At 39.3% G+C, this 20,794-nt stretch overlaps 1 protein-coding gene across 12 annotated transcripts in view; it reads left to right on the forward strand.

Moving 5' to 3' along the window:
* anks1b (ankyrin repeat and sterile alpha motif domain containing 1B) overlaps positions 1 to 20,794 on the forward strand; it is an 864,202-nt gene that overhangs the window by 623,143 nt on the left and 220,265 nt on the right. For all 12 annotated transcript variants that reach the window (XM_059987507.1, XM_059987513.1, XM_059987511.1 and 9 more), the window contains one exon: positions 6,945 to 7,110. In XM_059987507.1, coding sequence (XP_059843490.1) covers positions 6,945 to 7,110 — 166 coding nt within the window. The remainder of the gene's footprint in view (positions 1 to 6,944; positions 7,111 to 20,794) is intronic.

A 20,794-nucleotide genomic window follows, 5' to 3' on the forward strand; every position in this document is an offset into this window, starting at 1 on the left:
GAGTGTTTCAGATATTGATCATACTGACAGTTCAGGGACTTAAAGCAGAATTGTTCAAAACCCTGCACAAATGAATAAAGTAAGTGTTCATCACAGATGTTGGGCAAGTTTATTCAACCAATGCAACACACACAAAATGCTGGAGGTATTCAGCAGGTCAGGCAGCATCTATGGAAATGAATAAACCAGTTTATTCAACCAGCTGTGAAAATAGGTATTTGACCTCATTGACGTACTGATGTTGGGAAGTGCAGCTCAAAAAAAGCTAATGAAATTTGTTGAGAGGGAAAATGGTATAAATCAACTTCTAAAGTGCGAATGAAAGAGGAAGATTGCCTTTATTTGCCACACGTTTATTTGAAACATACAGTGACATGGTTGTGTCAATTCAGAAAGGATGTGCTATGGGCAGCCTGCTTTATGTCATTACATTTCTCGTGCCAACATAGCATGCCCACAATTCACTAACCCTGACCCATGCGTCTTTGGAATGTTGGGGGGGGGGGGTGGTGGGCTGGAGTAGCCGTATGAAATCCGTGTGGTCACAGGGAGACCGTACAAACTCCTTACAGACTCAGATCCTACAGCTGCCATTTAGTTCCCACCACTGTCTGTAAGGAGTTTGTATGTACTCCCCGTGACCACACAGGTTTCATGCGTCTACTCCAGTTGTGTTAAAAGTTTGTGCTACCTGCTACTCCGCTGTGCAAGACATCGGTGGACAGCAGCAGTAAGAAAGGTATCTTTGTGAATAGTCTGAGGAAGGGGACGCACTAAGTTTAAAGAAAACTTTATTATCAGAGTCAATGTGCTCCATATCACTACATACAACCCTGAGATTCTTTTTACTGTGGGAATACTTAGCAAATTTATAGAATAGTAACTGTAATCAGGATCAAAGGACAACAAACTACGCAAATGCAAATATAAAAAAGCAATAAATAATGGGAGCATGAAATAACAAGATAAAGAGCCCTTAAAGTGAGACCCTCAGCTGTGGGAGCACCAGAAATAGAATGAGTGTAGTTATCCCCTTTTGTTCAAGAGGCTGATGGTTGAGGAGTAGTAAGTGTTCTTGAACTTGGTGGTGTGAGTCCTGAGGCTCCTGTACCTTCTACTTGATGGCAGCAGCGAGAAAAGAGCTTGGTCTAGTCAGTGAGGATCCTTGATAATTGATGCTACTTTCCTGTGGCACTGTTTCATATAGTTATGCTGAATGGTTGGGAGGGCTTTACCCATGATATACTGAGGGGAATCCACTACCTTTTGTAGGATGCTGTATAAGGGCTTGAATGCTGCTCATGCTAGAGGAAAAAAGACTATCGAGACATCTGCCAATTCAGTTTAATTTTAGCTGTCAGTGTATGTGATGTGCCTATGCTGTGAATTGTAGTAGCATCATGTCTGGCTGAACCTGAAAGCATCAGTCACCATTTCATTTAGCATTGTCTCCATCTGTTAAGGAGCTGATGGAAATTGCTCCTTGTTCAATACTGCAAACCCAATAACAAGCCAGACACTGCTAATGTATGTATTTACACCTGTCTGAATCTGCATCTCATGAGTGGAAGGGACAAGCAGGTTACTATTGGATAGAAATATTCCTGACCAATCTTTTTCCCTGTCCTGCACCAATGTTGTTTCATGATTCTGCTAACATGTTGTCATTCTTATAATAGAAGCTGTAAATGTTTCTCTTTACCAAAGAGGGAGGAAACAGGTGTGGTTACTGTCACACTGTTATGATCTAAGCTGTAAGATTCAAAAGAAGTTATTGTCAATGTACAAGAGAGCAAACTTGAAACAGCTATAACTTGCTGAATCATAATTTGTGGAGCATGAAATCTGTAGATATTCCATTGGTATTAAGGTCTATTTCTAATCTATCATCAGTGACTCATGACTTTTGGATTTCCATGACTGTGTGTTGCTGTTATCAAGGACTTCCACATAATTATCATTTGTTTGAATGTCTTTACACATTAATCATATCCTCCTGCATTTCTGCTAAATAACCTACTCTGTACATAGAGCAGCCCATCTGAAATGATATAATGCATTCACATGTCTTGTGGCTTAAAGCAATTTTGGAGAGGCATGGTGTGAACTCCTCACAACATGCTCCTGGATGTTGTCAGATCCTCACACTAAGACAGATCAGCTTGCAAGTGGCGCTACTCGTTTTCTTAGGGAATGAATCAGCATGGTCCGATGTGCTACACTAATTAACAGACCAGAAATATAATCGAACACAGTGCTGATAAAACGAGGTGGCTTTTGCTCACATTTAAGTACACAGGCCAGACCAACCTATTGAACATGCAGTTTCCTTGTTTCTGTCATATGATAGTCATTTACATATTGGTATTCAGAAATCACATTGTTGTGATTTCAAAGAGTTATTTAAGCTTCTGTTCTTTAATATTGTAAGAAAAACTGGGATGTAGGAATGAATGGTGTTGAGCTGGATACAGAGAGAAGTTCAGGACAATCTACTTTTGGGCTTCACAGTAGATTTAGGGCAAACAGATCACTGGATTTTATTACTAAACTGCCTGAGCTGAATTTAGATAAATTCATGTTTTAAATTGGGCTTCATTTTAATCAAGTTTAATTTTAGTTTCTGAAGCACAATGAAAATTTCTAAACTCCATAAGTTAGAGAGAGAAGGACCGGGGGAGTCAACCATGGGACTGTGTAAGATAAAATGAATATACAGGGTTAATTCTGAACAGATCATCCAGAAATGCAGAGCAAGGGTCAAAGCAAGAAACTCATAAAAGCTAAGTTAAGATTTATATTCAGTTTTAAAGCCAAATAATTTTTATTATTTTAAAAATCTAGGCAGTGGATGTTGTTGAAATATACACTGGGTTTCCTCCTGGGTCTGCCCTTACCATTTTAGTGGTTACCTGCACTGAAACAGTGATACAGTGAATAGTGAAGAGTTGGAACTGAAAGGGTACAGTCTTTGTCAATAATAAACCCACAGAGTGGTTGTGCTCTTGGTAAAGTATGATGTAACGGCTGCAGAAGAGACAGATTTCGCAGCAGAAGGGAGAGATTAAAAATAGAACTGAATAAATTATTAATTGGAAACATATATAGTTTTCCAACTACCTGCGATTTTGCCAGATTCTTCTGTAGATTTCAGCAGGTGTGATAGCATGCCACTTATTTGGATCTGTCATTAATCTAGTTCATGGGATAAGTAATGAGTACACCTGATAACAGATATCTGTGAAGTTGTTAATACTGTTAGACGTGATTAGGACCTGATTAGTTTGGTGATCTTTATAATTTTACTCACTACAATGCAATGGACCTGTGAATATGTTTACTTTGTAATTTGCCTGGTTTGGGGCATTTCTTTACCTCAAGGTGTAATGGTGACCTGTCTTTTGTGCTTTGCTACATCCCTTGTACTGTTAGGTGTGGAATTCCAAGATTTTAATCCAAAGAGGGAAGACCAAGATGTTTTCAAACCACAATGGCTTTGTGATTTGAGGGGGCACTTGCAGAAAGCAGAGTTCCTGTGCAGGCAATACAATCCAAGTGTTGAAGGTTCCAGGTGCTTGGTAGACAGCCTCAGCAAACTGTTCCTGTGCATCATGATATAGAAACAATTTGGCTACAGAACGCAGGTTGTAGAGTGAGTGAAAGTTTAAACTGGTAGGAGAGCTGCTGTACTTAGATGTTTTAAAGTTCTCTTACTGTTGCTGTTGTGCTCATTTGTGACAAATTGAGGGTATTCCTTCACACTTCTAATGTCTCTTAAAAGTTGGTGAAGTGATTGTGCGATCAGATGAGCTGTCCATTTTAGAAAATGCTACCTCTTACCTGATTGTAGCCGCAGTAACTTCACTGGTTCAGTTACGGTCAGGAATGATCCACAAGATGTAGATGATGAAGGATTCAGCAAATGGCATGCAACTTATCATCAAATGAAACCGCTGGAAATGTTCTTTATTGGACTTAGTGTTATGAATGAATGTTACTTGTCAAAACAACCCAAGCCCTCTGGGGCTTGTAGCCTCTGCTATATTCAGTTTGATTTGCCATTTTTTCACAATCACATTGAGTTAATGAGATTGCCCTTATGTCTTGGTGAGAAAATTGAAAGGAAATTAGAATAGAATATTCACTCAGTAGTTGTGGATGAAAATATTCACCAACACTTCACTCTTTCTCACCCACATTCTGTCCTTCACCTTTATTGCAAGCAAGGATGTTCGTGGAAATTTTCTTCCCAATAGTTGTTAGTTGTTGAATACCATTCATAACTGGATGTGGCCAAGTTGCAGAGATTTCATCAAATCTGCTGGCCATGGGATTAAGTAGCTTTGGCTAATGCAAACCACTTCCACTGTTCAACACGAATGTAATCCTGTACTGTAACCTTAATAGTTGCCACCTTTTTTTAATAGGTAATGGCTGCTGGTGCCCCTGGAATGCCCCTTTTTGCTGCATATTGAACCACTATTGCTTCAGTAGATTGTTAAAGTGGGTGGTCAGTTTGCTTTGAATTTACACATTGTGGTGGAGTGCACTTTTGCTAATGTTTATTGTCCAGTTTTGAACTTTCAAATACGTTCTAATTCCACCCCATTTAACATGGTGCTGGTGCCATACAAGACAATCTTATTGTGCAAAGATAGGACTCTGCTTTCACAAGACTGTTTGGTGGTCACACCATCACAAGCAAGTGGATGGTGAGGAAAATGTCAAGCTCTTTTTTTTTGTATTTCCTTTGGCTCTCTCTTCATCCATCGTAATCTTCAAATGCGACTATCTCTACCCTCAGCAGAGTTTGTGCACGCTCCCTCTTTGACGGTACTCAAGGCTGAAATTGGTTTTGAACAGAGAGAATTAGGGGACACGGGCATCAAATGACAAGGAAGATTTGAGGCATACCATCAGTAGGATAACTCAATGGTTTTATGATTTCATTTTCCCCATGTAATGTACGTGGAATTCCTACCCTCTGAACTTATTAAATTCTTCCAATTTTTGGTAGAACGTTACTGATTCATAAGTTAAGGAAAGGAGGTAAATGCCATGAGATTTCATAAGTTTAGGAATCAATGTGGAGGACTTCCAGTGTCATTTACTGCTGTATCACCATGGAGGTAAATCTATAGAATAGTAACTATAACAGGATCAATGAAAGATCAACCAGAGTGCAAAAACAACTGCAAAAATGTAAATATAAATAAATAGCAATAGTTAACAAGAGCATGAGATGAAGAGTCCTTGAAAGTGAGTCCATTAGCTGCGGGAATATTTCAATGGTGGGGCAAGTGAAGTTGAGTTCAGTTATCCCCTTTTGCTCAAGAGTCTGATGGTAGAAGGGTAGTAGCTGCTTTTGAACCTGGTGGTGCAAGTCCTGAGCCCCTGTACCTTCTACCTGATGGCAGCAGTGAGAGGAGAGCATGACCTGAGGAATCTAAGATAACACAGTCCAGACTGGATAAGATGGCAGATTTCTTTCCCTAATAGATTTTTACAGTTTCATGGTAATTATTGCTGATTTTAGACTTTTATTCAGTGTTCTATTAATAAATTGATTTTATAGTTCTTAGTAAATGTGGCAGGTTTTGAGCTTCATCGCATATTTAGCTTGGGGCACTGGATGGAGATGCTGGAAGTATGACACATAACGTAGAGAATATGTGTAATCCGGGACTCTGGATTGCCACTCCAGTTATGAACATGCTGTGTTGAATTGTTGAATAACTATTCCAAATAGTGTTGAATTATACTTTATGTTGGCAATGGTTCACACAATACTCAAACACAGGAATAATGCTCTGCAGAAAACTTTATGACAAGTAACACAGACACAATGCTGGAGGAACACAGCAGGTCAAGCAGCATCTATGAGTCAACAATTTGGGCTAAGATCCTTCTTCAGATAAGAAGGTGGGGCAGAGGGTAAGGTGAAGCCAGGTAACTGTGTGGGGGGGGGGTTAGAAAGTAAGAAACTGGGAGGTGATAGTTGGAAAAGACAAAGGGAAAGAAAAAGGAATATGATAGGAGAGGAGGTAAGGGAGAAAGGGAAGAAGGGGGGAACTGGGGATGAAGAGTGGCAGGTGAGAAGAAGAGGTAAGAGGCCAGAATGGGGAATAGAAGAAGAGGGAAGGGGAAGGGAAAAAATTACTAGAAGGAGAAAAGGGTATTCATGCCATCAGTTTGGAGGCTACCTAGACAGAATATGAGGTCTTGCTCCTCCAACCAGGGAGCGGCCACATTGTGGAAGAAGAGGAGGCCGTGGACCAACATGTCAGAACAACAATGGGAAAAGGAACTAAAATAGTTGCCCATCAGAAAATTCCGCTTTTTGTGGATGCAGCAGAGGCGCTTGACAAAGCAGTCCCTCAACTTGTGTCCAGTCTCAGCAGTGCAGTGGAGGCCATATTGGGAGGACTGGATGCAGGAGATGACCCCAAAGTATTCGCCAGTGAAGTGTTGCCTCAACTGGAAGGATTGTTTGGGACCCTGAGTGGAGGTGAGGGAGGAGGTAAATGGGTAAGTGTAGCATTTCTGTTGCTTGCCGGGATACATTAGAAGGCAGGTGGGTGATAAAAATATGTTTGGTGGCAGGGCCCCATTGAAGACGGTAGAGGGTGCGGAGCATGAATTGTTGAATGTGGAGGCTCATGGGGTGGTAGGTGATAAAAAGAGGAACTCTATCCCTGTTAAGGTAGTGGGAGGATGGGGTGAATGCAGATATCCAGGAAATGGAGGAGATGCTGGTGACTTAACTGTTATTTAACTAATAAATGAGACTTAGAGTTTTCTAAAATAACTACTGTACACATATACCACAGACCACCAAAACTTTATTTTGACAGAGCAAGCTAAACTGCTTTGAAAATGTATTTTTAACTGTACAGTACAATCAGATTTAAGTCCTTAAATCACATTTTTAAAATCTGTTGCAGGAATCAGAAACAAAGAAAGATGACCAGACTCTGGACATGAGGCTGTCTCCATCATTGGACAGTTTCCCCCCAGAAGAAGAGGACAATCCTTATGAATTCCTGACTACTGCAGTCACAAAGAAACCTCGTTCATTGGAAATATCCAGGGTATCTTCAGGAATAACAGGTAACTGGAGAAGGGGAGAGGTTTAATCTTGTCCTTTCATCTCTATAACTTTGTCTGAAATTTAGCTGTGATATATATATATATAGGAGCAAATGAGTGAAACTTGTATGCATCGGTGCCCCGCTGAACACAGCCCACCTGCTGATGCAAAGTCAGTTCATTTGATGCAGAGATACATCCCAGGATGTGCTGGGACACATCATCAGTGATGGAACCTGGGGTCATCAGGTGTTTCGGGTCCTTCAATATCAGACACCCTCACCCAGGCAGCACAGCCTAGCAACATTAGTCCACAGGTCACACCTCTTGATCCATAGCCATCTGGAGGCTCGCTCAGCAGCCTCTGTGATGGTCCTGATGGCTCTTTTCTGTGCAGGTCCCCGTAGTGCCAAGAAGAGAGTAGATTTTGTACAGCTAGCAGCCAGCAAAACCTCTACACCCCAACTCTCTAGGCTCGCATCGTCCCTCCAGCCCTGTCTCTGGCATCGCTCTAATAGCTCCTGGTATTCGGCTTTTCTTATGCTCAAACGCCTCCTCAATCAGGTCTTCCCAACAAACTGTCAGTTCTACCATGACCACCTGGTTCGAGGTTTCTGACAGAATGACCATGTCAGGCCTCAGGGATGATGATTTGATGAAGTTAGATACTTCCCTGAGATTTCTGGCAATTAGTACTTGATGGGTTGAGGGCACTTCTGTGAACAAATATGAGGGGCAGCATTTATCAGTGGTCAACCTCAAAGTTGACACTTCAGATCTTAACTAAAGATCCATGTGAACCCAAACCCATAGTGTTTTGTCTTTTGGCAAGGACAAGGTCATGCAACAGGGAAAGTACTGGCCCCTTAGCATGTACTTGTTAATGTTGGTGATAGATTATTCCTTGTGTTTCATTTATGGACGTGTGTGAGAGAGAATGAGACAAGTGGGTTTGCCTCCCTGGGAGTCAGCATGACCACAAAGTCTTGGAATAGAATCCTTCTGGGTCATTGTAAGATAAAATATAAGATTTTAAAATCTTGAGTGTGTTAAATGCATGACATTAGAAGGATCTAGAAGGCTTTAAGTGAAATGAGATGCTCAATATCAATAAAATTAAGTTATATGCATACTTGATATAAAGATATACAACTGTTTCACATCATCCATTCTGTCCCTTCACATCCATTTTCTCCCTCTAAATTCCTCTTTAAATCATGTTGAACATCATCTGCATTACCTTCTGCTTGTTTCTCTTTATCTTAGCCTCTCATCTTTCCTATCTCACTCCTTTGTTACTGTCTATCTTACCTCCAATGGTAAGACAAAAGGACACACAATAGTCCTCACTGAGGAATCAGAAGTGAAGAGTTTCAAGTTCCTGGGTGTCAACATCTCTGAGGATCTATCTTCGTGATGTGGTTACAAAGGAGGCATGACAGCAGTTACATTTTATTAGAAGTTTGAGGAGCTTTGGTATGTCGCCAAAGGTACTCACAAATTTCTACTGATGTACCATGGAGAGCATTCTGACTGGTTGCGTTACTATCTACTGTGCTGGGGGGTGGGGGAGGCTACTGTACAGGATCACCAGAAAGTCGTAAACTCAATCAGCCCCATCATAGGTATATGGACAGGAAAGGAGTGGAGGGTTATGGGCTGAGTGCGGGTAGGTGGGATTAGGTGAGATTAAGGGTTCGGCACGGACTAGGAGGGCCAAGATGGCCTGTTTCCGTGCTGTGATTGTTATATGGTTATATGGTTATATATGAACACTAGCCTCCCCAGCATTCAGGACATCTGCAAGGAGAGATGCTTCAAAAAGGCAGCATCCATCATTAAGGACCCCCATCACCCAGGACATCCTTCCTCTCATTGCTACAATGAGAGGAGGTACAAAAGCCTGAACGCACACACTCAATATTTCAGGAACAGCTTCTTCTCCTCTGCCATCAGATTTCTGAATGGACATTGACCACGACCTCAATGTTTTTTTTTTCTGTTTTTTGCACTACTTATTTAATATAACTTTTTAATGTATATTTACTGTAATTTACAGTTTTTATTATGTATTGCAATGAACTGCTGCTGTGTAATAACAAATTTCATGACACATGCCAGTGATATTAAACCTGATTCTGTCATCTAGCTCTCCTTTCTCTTTTATGAACTTTCCTTTCCCCTCTGCTTTTCTTTCATATCTCTGTCTTCAGATCTCTATTACTGTCCTTGCAAATTCAACTATTATTAAAACAAAGCCATATGTCTTGGCTTTTGCTCTTCCTTTCAATTTGATGTCATTTCTGAAGCTTGCATGACATACACAGTTATCATCATCATGTCAAGTTGGATCTGTTCCTTTTTATCACATTCCCAGGCACCCTGTTCATAATCATAGCTTGCTTATTTAAAAATATATTAACTCTGCTGTTTCATTTTTTAAATATTTGTTTTCTAGAAAAAATGTTCTTTCTGGACTCACAGAATTATACATCATAGAAACACACCCTTTGGTCATACTTACCCATGCTGACTAAGACACCTATCTGAGCTAGTCCCATTTGTCTGGGTTTGGTCCATGTCCCTCTAAACCAGGGGTTCACAACCTTTTCTGTACCTTGGAGACTTATCATTAACCGAGTAGTCCGTGGACCCTAGGTTGGGTAAGTGAGTCCAAAACTAGAGGACACAGATGTAAGGTGGAAACCTGAGGGGTAACCTGTTCCAGACAGATGGTGCAGGATTTTGGACTCACCTAGTTAGAAAAAGACTGTGACCACTAATCTATGCCCCTCATGATTTTATTTACCTCTTATTAGGTCACCCCTCAGACTTCTATGCTCCAAGTAAAAGAAGTCCCACCCTGCCCAGCCTCTAGCTATAACACAAGCCCTCCAGTCCTAGTAACATCTTTGTGAATCTTTTCTTCAACCTTTCTAGCTAAATTATGTGCTGTAGCATGGAGACCAGAACTGTGCAGAATTTTATTTAAAATCTAGAGGACCTTTGGTGATAACATCTCCTTAAGAATGTCAAGTGGTGCAGCACAACTTCCTGCTGTATTTGGCAAGCATCCACTTTACCAATGAGATCTACTGTATATCAGTCTTTAGGCTGCTCACCTACATACATATAAATGCCATTTTCTCTGTGTAAAAAAAAAGTGCTCAATATCTACGCATAGCGGTTAGCGTCAGGTTTTACAGCATCGGTAACCCAAATTCAATTCTTGCTCTTGTCTGTAAGGAGTTTGTTGGTCCTCCCTGTGACTGCACGAGTTTCTTCCAGGGGCTCTAGCTACCTCCTGCATTCCAAACACGTACAGTTAGTAAGTTGTGGGCATGTCACATTGGCACCAGAATCATGACAACACTTGTGGGTTGCCACCAGCACAGCCTTGGACTGTGTTGCCTGTTGATGCCAATGGCACATTTCACTATATTTATGATGTATATGTAATAAATAACGCTAATCTTTTTTCGTTATAAGATCTTCAGTACCTCTTTTTGTAAAGTTTAATCTACTCTTCACAAATTTCCAAAAGCAAGTATTTGTTTAATTGTGTTACTTTTTATGTTAGTATGTTATTTATTTTTAATTAGACTGGCTTCTTAATGATCTGTTTATGTTGAGCTAGGTGATGTATTTCAGTAAAAAATGAAGTAAATTTAAATTGTTTAACATTCTTTCAGTTTAATGTACAACTAAATATAAAATATCTTAAAACTACTCACAGCTAATTGACTGCGATTATCTTTCAATTCAATGTAGCTAGTATCTGTTTTTTATACTCTTTACTTGTTTATTCAATTTTGAAGTTGTGGGCAAGGTTGAGAAGGCCAGCATTTATTGCCCATCTTTAATTGCCCTTGGTGGTGGTGAGATTTGTACTTCATTTGCTGCGATTCTTCTGGAGAAAGTACACTCTATTGGGAACTGCTGTATGGGAAGAGTTCCAGGGATTATACTCAACAATGACCTTGGACATAGTTGTGGTTCTCAGCTGCAGCAGACTGAAGCAGGAACATTTGATGGTTTCCATCAGAGCTCCATTTGATGGTTTCCATCAGAGCTCCATTTGATGGTTTCCACTGGTCGCCTTCTTGATGGTTAAAAATACTCAAAGATTCAGGAACAACTTTTTGCTCTCTGCCATCCAATTTCTGAATGGATATTGATCCCTTGAACACAATCTCACTATTTTTTTATTTCTATTTTTTGCACTACATATATATATTTACTGTAATTCACAGGTTGTTTTCTATTATTATGTATTGCATTGTACTGCTTCCGCAACAAATTTCACCACATATGCTGGTGATATTAAAACTGATTCTGATGATGAAGGAATAGTTGCCTTTGTGCTTCTTGGTGTTAGAGGTCACAGGTTTGAGAGGCACTCTGGAGGAGTAACCTCAGTATTTTGTGGATGGTATATCATTCCATCCATCGTGTGGCCATGATGGATGGAATAATATTGAAAGAGGTTGATTGCTTGCCAATAAATTGAGATTCATTGGTTTTGGGCTTCTTGGGTGAAGCTCATCCAATCAAGTAGGGAGTATTTCACCACATGTGGCTGTGCCTTATAGATGGTGGAAAGACTTTGGGATGTCGTGAGGTTAGTCACTCATCGTCGCTAACCTGTGCCTGTGCCTTTAGGTGTGGTGTTCATATACAGATCCACATTAGTTTCTGGTCAGTGATTAGTCCCCGCATGTTGATAGTCCAAGTAATTCTATTGAAGGTCAAGGGCACATGTTTCGACTCTTTTTGGAGATGATCATTGCCATTTCTCAGTTTATGTCTGAATATTTTCTAGATCATGGTAAATGCATGGACTGCTTCAGTTTCTGAGGAGTTGTAGATCAAATGGAACATTGTGCAAACACAAGTTAGCTTCCTCACTTTTGATCTTTTGGTGGAAGTAAGGTCAGTGATGACACAGTTGAAAATACTTCAACTGTGGTCAGTAGTCCAAAGGATCCTTGCAGTGTCCATTTTTCATGAATTAGTGCCGTATTATGTTTCTGCACTTTTATAGTATCTACTGTAGGTGTATCCAGGATATGGTGTTTGTTCTAAATGAATGGTGGAGAAGACATAATGTCCGACTTGCTGCAGAATGAATTGAACAGTCTAATGTTACAAATAATTTTTCCTTTTCCATTATTTAATCAGTTTATCATTGTTATGCAATTCCTCTTCATGTTTGTATTCTGCTGGATCAATAAAGCAAGTCAATAAGTAATAGATCAGTAATAAATTCATTGATAATCACACAATCTTGCAAAATGGCTATATTCATAATGTTTGAAATATGATCCAGCAAAGAATTGGGACACTTTGAAAAAATCATGCTTTGAGTACGTCCAGCTCTGTGTTCCCTGACTAAACAATGCTCTCTTTTTATTGTTTTGAAGAAGCTTGTAAGTATATTTGCTGAGAAAAGATTGTATACCTTGTGCCTTTACTACGAGCTGTTTTGATGTTAACCAGTATTGAAGTTTGCATTCTGATTCATTCCTTTAATGATCAAAGGATTAAAAGTATGGCTTTGTTACAAATATGCTTTTAAACTGGTTTTCATAAGCTTTTTTAACAAGTTAGCTCTCATCCAATTCACGACTTCACCAAATTTTGATAAGTCCATAAGTAAGCTTTCATTCATACAGAGTGCACCAAAAAAGAGCAAATGGTGGTTTACAGGTATATTTACTATCCAAAGATCAGCAGTAATATGTTACAGTAACTAATTGTTTAGAAAATATCATAAAGTTACAACTATTCTACATTACCTTTAACTCACACATGTGAGTATACTGCTATTCATTTGCTGTGAAATGGAACAAGGTGTACCATTTCTGCTTGCCGGACAAGTTGGTTTTTGTCAATATAGAAGAACTACGTTAAGTTTTCATAATAAGTGTTCTGCTGCAGGGCTATTCCCTTTTTACATTTGTTAACCAACTCTCACAAAATCAGCAGGTGTTAGAATATCAACCAAAAACTATCAATGGTAAAATTGCACATCCATCGGAACAGTGGAAATTGAATCTATTCGATTTCAATGACTCTTTGCTGATTATCGGAAACTATTAAAATCTTGGTTGGTTTGTTGTTGAACTTAATGACAACAGTAACAGTTAACTCCTAATATTTTGTCTACAAGGATTATTCCCAATGTGGCTCCTGGGAACCTTTATAGTACATTTTAATCAGGATCTTAAAACAAAGCGTGCTGTCAAAATTGCTTACTATTTGAATCTGTTCAAACCATAATTGTCTAGTAATTTTACTACATTCAGAGAGAGGCATTAGGGAACCTGAGACTCAGAGGGTCAGGAGCTAGATGGGAGGAGTAAGTGGGGCTGGCAAACCTAGATGGTTTGAGGAGTGGGAATGACATTCCAGAGGACACACAAGGGGCATAATTGAAAAGGTTATTTGTCCAATGCTCTGGAAACAACTTTTCCTGAGGTGTTTTTGGTAATTGCTCCTGGGAGTACTGCAAGGCAAATGAGGCCAGTCTATTTGCAATTGATACATAAATTGTAACTAGTAGAGAAAACTGGGTATTTCTAGGAAGTAATGCACATAAAATGCTGGAGGAACTCTACAGGCCAGGCAGCATCTATGGAAAAGAGTGAACAGCTGACGTTTCAGGCCGAGGCCCCTCATCAGGACTGGGGAGAAAAGATGAGAAATCGGAGTAAGAAGGTGGGGGTGGGGTGGTGGTGCTTACCTCCCTCTGGTGCTCCTCCACCTTCCCTTTCTTCCCTGGCATTCTACTTTCTTCCATCAGATTCCCCTTCCTCCAGCCTGTTACCTCTTTCACCTGTCAGCTTCCCAGGCCTTTAATTCACCCCACTCCCTCTCCTGGTTTCACCTATCACCTACCACCTTGTACTTCTTCCTCCCCTCCCAACACCTTCTTGCTCTGACTACTCATTTTTTTTCCCCCCAGCTCTGATAAAGTGTCTCAGCCCAAGACGTCAACTGTTTTACTCTTTTCCATAGATGCTGCCTGGCCTTCTGAGTTCCTCCTGCATTTTGGGTGTGTTGCTTAGAATTCTGGCACCTGCAGATTTTCTCATTTTTGTACTTCTAGAAAGTCATGGGTTACATTTCTGAAATGGCATGAAACAAACTGGGTGTTACCACATTTCACTTCTTGCACAGTTGATCCTCTGAAAAGTGAACAGTGATTGTAATTATACTAATCAATTGATTCATGGAAGTATTTTTCGTTTAAATTCTCCATCACATGTTCTAGCAGTGTTTTCAACCCAGATTTGTGTTTATGCCATCTCTAGAACAGGAAGATGTGAATAACTAAGATTGGAAAATAGTGAGACATTCTATCTAAATGATATCAAAGTTCAGTCCTATAATATGGATGACAACTAGCATCTCAACACCAATTTGGCTTCAGAATGAATTGATCAATTACAGAATTGTTGTACGGTTGTATATTAGAGTTGGTTCCTCAAAGCAATTTGTGGAAAATTTTGTAAATTTAATGCATGTAACCTGGTAGAAAATAGAGATGGTTACGTAAAAGTAAGTATGTAAGACATTTAGAATCATTCAATTTACTTACCTGCCCTGAAGCAAATGTGGGGAAAATCCATTTTCGAACAACATATCAATAGGTTCCTTCAAATGATATTATGATCTGAGCATTTGTGCAAGATATGCCTGAGATTTTCCAGCCAGACTAGTTCAGTGAATCAGCAGTAACATTTTGTTCAAAACCTATAAATAACTGCAATATCCATTTTATTTAGAAAATTTAACAAGGTAGTAAGTATTCTACAGTACCTTTGATTCACACTCCTGAACACCATTGCTATTCATTTACTCTGTGAGATAATACCAGGAGTATAATTTCTCAACACTGAACATATTCCTTTTTGTCAATAAGAGCCACGTTATGCATTTATAATAAGTGTTCGATTGCAGTGCCATTCTCTGATTCCATTTATTAACAAAGTCCTCACAAGATCAGCTGGTGTCATAACCTCTTCTGAAACTAACAGTGGTAACATGGAAATAGTTAAAATTTAAAAGAAAATTTATTATCAAAGCATGTATACTATATACAACCTTGAGGATTGTCTCTTTACAGGCAACCACTAAACAAAAAAAAACCCAATAGAACCCATTAAAATAAGAAGGCGTCAAGCACCCAGTGTGCAAATAAAAGAACAAATCATGCTAACAATAAAATGTAAGCAAATAACATTCATAGCTAAAGCTCACAAAAGTGAGTTCACAGCCAAGAAGAAACAGAGTGGAGAAGTCCAGTTTGTGAACCGGTTGTAAAAAGGCAGAAATCACTTTTACTTTCCCTAGTGCAGACAGACAAAAGTATAGATGCTCCTTTGGGCTTTTGTACCCAGTGAGGGAAACTTGGATCTCCCCATTAGCAAACTCACTTTGTTCCTTGAGGACCAGGAACATCCAATGGACTGTTCAGCAACTGCTTGTTTCCCCCACTGCCTCTAGTCCTCACCATCATTTTTCCTCTGAAGCTGCCAGGGTAATTTTTCAGCAATTCAGACCAGCTAGTTAACCAAAAAGGGTTCTAGTTATGGTAAAATACCCCAGAATTTCAATATCTATGAGTGAGTTTCTAGTTCATATCAGTGCTCACCCAATGCAGATGTGAAGAGGACATCACAGACTTGTCAGAGGGTACATTTTGGATGCTTCAATCCTGGATGGTCTCCTTCCCCACTACCTGCAGCATTTTCTCTTCCATGAGATGTATGTCTCTCCTTTTCTATAACTTAGCTACTGAAAAAGCAAACATCACAATGATTTTTTTCATTCCTTCTTCCTCTCCTTTGTACAAAAGTAATCTTCTGATATTTCCCTACTCTGAAAAGTTTAGCTGATCAGCTATCTTCTTCAACCTGTCCTTTATCACAAAAAATGATACTCATCTTCAGCTTTGAAAACAGTTAACGATTAAAGATTCTCTCTTTTGATGAAAGAGTCTCTCTTTTTGATTATCTCTTTTAACATTTTCTGCTCATTTCTATTTCATGTGTAATTCAAGGTTTCTTTTAAAAAGTTTCCTAGAGATAAAGAAACCATAATCATTTACTTTTCGCAAGAGTAATTTGCCTTTAATCAGTCAGGAAAGGTGATTGACAGTAAAACTATGTTTCAATTTGCTCTCTTGAAAATTGAACAAGAAAACAGATTCAGTTTCTCAAGCTATAATTTTGCATAACACTATCAACTGTTGTTTTATTTAATAATATACTTTTTGCATTTTTGAGGGAGAATTTATGTGAGACAGTTTTCGGTTTTCAATGGACAATTTATGTTCATAATGATTTCAGTCATTTAAATGAAGATTTAAAGATTATAATACTTGTATTCTATGCTATTTATATACAGAGAAGATATTTTGCAGATGTATAAGAGAATCCTTATAAATTGTCAACACGAGGAAATCTGCAGATGCTGGAAATTCAAGCAACACACACAAAATACTGGTGGAACGCAGCAGGCCAGGCAGCACCTATAGGGAGAAGCACTGTCGACATTTCAGGCCGAGACCCTTCGTCAGCACTAGACTAAAGACCTGACGAACAGTCTCGGCCCAAAACATTGACAGTGCTTCTTCCTATAGATGCTGCCTGGCCTGCTGCGTTCCACCAGCATTTTGTGTGTGCTCCTTATAAATTGTATACATAATTGTATCAAATTTGATTAATCTATCCATTGAGACATCTCTAAGCACTTGATGGAGCAATCAGAATCTGCCCACTACTCAGAATAAAAGCTTTTGCAACTGGTGAAGTGAAATGATGGACTTGCATTAAAGTTCCTTGCTTGTCAGATATAGTAAGGAGGAAATTGATTAACATAGTGTTGATGGGAATATGTTGTATTGTCAAATATAATTACTGAATGAATATTGCTATTTCCTTGTTTACTCAGATACTGTCAGGCCACCTGTAATTGATGTACAGATAGTAAGGCTATTTTACATATCTTGCAAAAGTAAGGGTGGTTAATGTTTTCTTAGATTTGAAGCAGTTACATTCCTAAGTGCCCATTTTCTTGCAGAGTAATGAATAACGGCTGATGATGAATTGTCTATCTAATCATCCCTTCATTTTTTGCAAAGTAAGTTTTATTAATTTTAAATTAGTTATGGAAAGAGAGAGATCTGGTCCACAAAATTAAAATTCTAAATTGGTGGAAGGCAGACTTTGATGGTATTAGACACAGGAACTTGTAAAGGTTGATTGAAGTAGTTGCTTGCAGGCAAAGGGACATTTGGCAAATGGGAAAAGAAAAATATGCAGAAGCTGGAAATCCAAGCAACACACACAAATTGCTGGAGGAACTCAGCATTTTGGGCTGAAACGTCAACTGTACTTTTTTCATGGATGCTGCCTGGCCTGCTGAGCTCCTCCAGCATTTTGTGTGTATTGTTTGGCAAATGGGAGGTTATTCGAAGTGAGATAGATTTCAAGGTCTGCATATTCCTTAGAGTGAAGAGCAAGACTGACAGGAGTAGGGTATCTTGGATGATCCTGGAGAAAGAACGAGGCCTGGGTCAGCAACAGGCAGTTGGATCAAGTGAATCCCTGGAGGAGACTTGAGGGATGCTGGAGAATACCTAAGAAGAAAATCAGAAGAGCAAAAAGGAGGCATGAGAACTCTAGCAGAAAAGATTAAGGTGAATCCAAAGAGATTCTTTAAGTACAAGAAGGCAGGGGAGAACCTAGGGGCCTCTCAAAGATAAACGTGGACACATTTGTGTTGTGCTACAGGAGAAGGGTGAAGAGTTCAATGCATTTTTGTGCTCTGATTTTACTGTCGAAAAAGACATGAAGATGGAACTTGAGATAGTTGGAAGGGATGTCTTAGGGATAATCCACATTATAGTGGAGGAGGTACTAGGTGTCATAAAATGTATGAAGGTAGGTAAATCAATGGGGTCTGAACAGGTATATCCAAGAACTCTTTGGGATGCAGGTGAAGAAATCGTGGGAGCCCTGGCTAAGATAGATACTATCTCACATTCTATACACCCCCCCTCCCCCAGTTCTGGATTGGATATTGTATAATGAGCCGGATTTCATTAGGGAGTTTATGATAAAGGACCCTTAGGAGATATTGATTATAATATGATAGCACTCTCCTTGCAGTTTGAGAGGGAGAAACTAAAATTAGATGTATCAGTATTACAATTGAGTAAAGGAATTACATGTGAGAGGAGCTGGCCAAAGTTGATTGGAAGGGGACATTGGCAGGGATGATGGCAGAACAACAATGACTGAAATTTCACGGAGTAATTTGGAAAGCACAGGATCAATACATCCCAAAGAAGTAGTATTCTAAAGGGAGGATGAGGCAACCACGGCTGACAAGTGAGGTCAAATGCAGCATAAAATATAGTAAAAATTACTGGGAAGTTAGAGTATTGGATAGCTTTTTAAAAGCAATAGAGGGCAACAAATTTGCCATAGGGAAAGAAAAGAAATATGAAAATAAGCTAGCCATTAATATAAAAGTGGATGCCAAAAGTTTTTCAGATATATAAAGAGTAAATGAGGCAAGAGTGGATATCAGATTGCTGGAAAAATAGCACTGGAGAGGTAGCAATGGGGGCATGAAGAAATAGCGGACAAACTTAACAAGTGTTTTTGAGACAGTCTTTACTATGAAACTTCCCAGCAGTGTGAAAGAAGTTTGCGAGTGTCAAGGGATGGAAGTGAATGTAGTTGCTATTACTAAAGAGAAGGTACTTGAGAAGCTGAAAGGCCTGAAGTCAGCTGCACTAGATGAACTGTACCCAAGGTTCTGAAAGAGATAGGTGAAAAGATTGTGGAGGCATTATTAGTGATCTTTCAAGAATCACTAGACTCTGGAATGGTTCTGAACAACTAGAAAATGGCAAATATCAATCTATTCTTTAAGAAGGGATGCCGGCACATGAAAGGAAATTAAAGGTTAGTTAACCTGAACACAGTAGATGGGAAGATGTCACTATTAAAGATAAGGTTTCAAAATACTTGGAGGCACATAATATAACAGGCCAAAATCTGCATAACTGTTGGAATTTTTTTGAGGAAATAACAAGCAGGATAGACAAAGGAGAGTCAGTAAATATTGCTTACTTGGATATTCATAAGACCTTTGACAAGGTGTCATACATAAGGCTGATAAACAAGATAAGAGCTGATGGTATTATAGTGAAGATACTAGCATAGATAGAAGATAGGCTGACTGGCTGGAGGTAAAGAGTTTGAATAAAGGGGCCTTCTCTGATTGGCTGCCAGTGACAAGTGAAGTTCAGCAGTAGTCCGTTTGGGACCACTTCTTTTCATGTTATGTGTCAATGATTTAGATGACAGAATTGATGCCTTTTTGGCCAAGTTTGCAGACACCAAGAAGGTAGGTCAAGGTATAGGTTTTTGTTAAAAAAAAATAGCAGAGGTGTTTTAAGTTTAAGAGAACTGTAACAATTCCTTTATTGTTCTCCAAACACTGGACATAAAGTGCAGTAACAAATCTTCATGTAATTATGTCATCATGTCAGGCCAGCCTCTTGAAGTGAACCCAACTCAATGTCAGTGGTTGTGAATTATGTATATGTTTCCACCCATTACATTAACATACAAAGGGACAGGTGGTCTTGAGGAAGCAGTGAGTCTGGTGAAGGATTGAGGTGGATTAGGAGAATGGGCAAAGAGGTAACAGATGGAATGTAGTGTAGGGAAGTGTTTATTCATGCACTTTGGTCGAGAGAATAAAGGTGTAGACTATTTTCTGAGCAGGGAGAAAATTTAGAAATCAGAGATGCAAAGGGAATTAGCAAACCTCGTGCAGGATTCCCTAAAGGTTAACTTGCAAACAGTAGTAGGAAGGCAAATGCAATGTCAGCATTTATTTCGAGAGAACTAGAGAATAAAAGTAAGGTTGTCAAGCTAAGGCTTCTCAAAGACATTGGTCAGCTATGATCCTAAGCAAAACCTCTGTGCCTCTTCCTCCTAAATTTGTGTAGCTGAGACAAGGAATATGGAACACACCGTTTAACCCATTCCTTAGGGGCAGCATGGTTAGCACAATGCTTTACAGTACCAGTGACCCAGGTTCAATTTCTGCTGCAGCTTGGAAGGAGTTTGTACGTTCTCCCTGTGACCATGTGGGTTTCCTCCCACAGTCCAAAAACATACAGATTAGTAAACTAATTGGTCATTGTAAGTTGTCCTGTGATTAGGCTAGGATTAGATCAGGGGTAGTTGGGTGGCGCAGCTTGAAAGACCTATTCCACACTGTATCCTAATAAATAAATAAAAGTTAAGTACACTGGTCCTTTAAGACTATGCTCTAATGCATAGCTGTCATTGTGCCCTCATTATGAAAATGATTGAGAGTAATAATGCCAGTTGCATACATTTTCGATCTATATCAGGAAGTGACTTACAGCAATTTCCTGTCTCAGCTGTAGAAGCATATTAAACAAACTTGTCATAGTGTCCACTATAGTGACATTCTGATGCAGTATGTGTGCTTAGTTAAATCCAATATTTATTAACAGTGTAGCAGATCATTTTTCATTTTCTCCATGTTATGGAACAGGGCTGGCAGAATTTCCATGTGATTCTGCCATGCACTTGCAGCAAAGGATCAGCTTGTCATCAAACAATAGTTGTTTGCTTCAGAAAAT

This window comes from Hypanus sabinus, chromosome 13, assembly GCF_030144855.1.
Source record: "Hypanus sabinus isolate sHypSab1 chromosome 13, sHypSab1.hap1, whole genome shotgun sequence".
Lineage (NCBI taxonomy): Eukaryota > Metazoa > Chordata > Chondrichthyes > Myliobatiformes > Dasyatidae > Hypanus > Hypanus sabinus.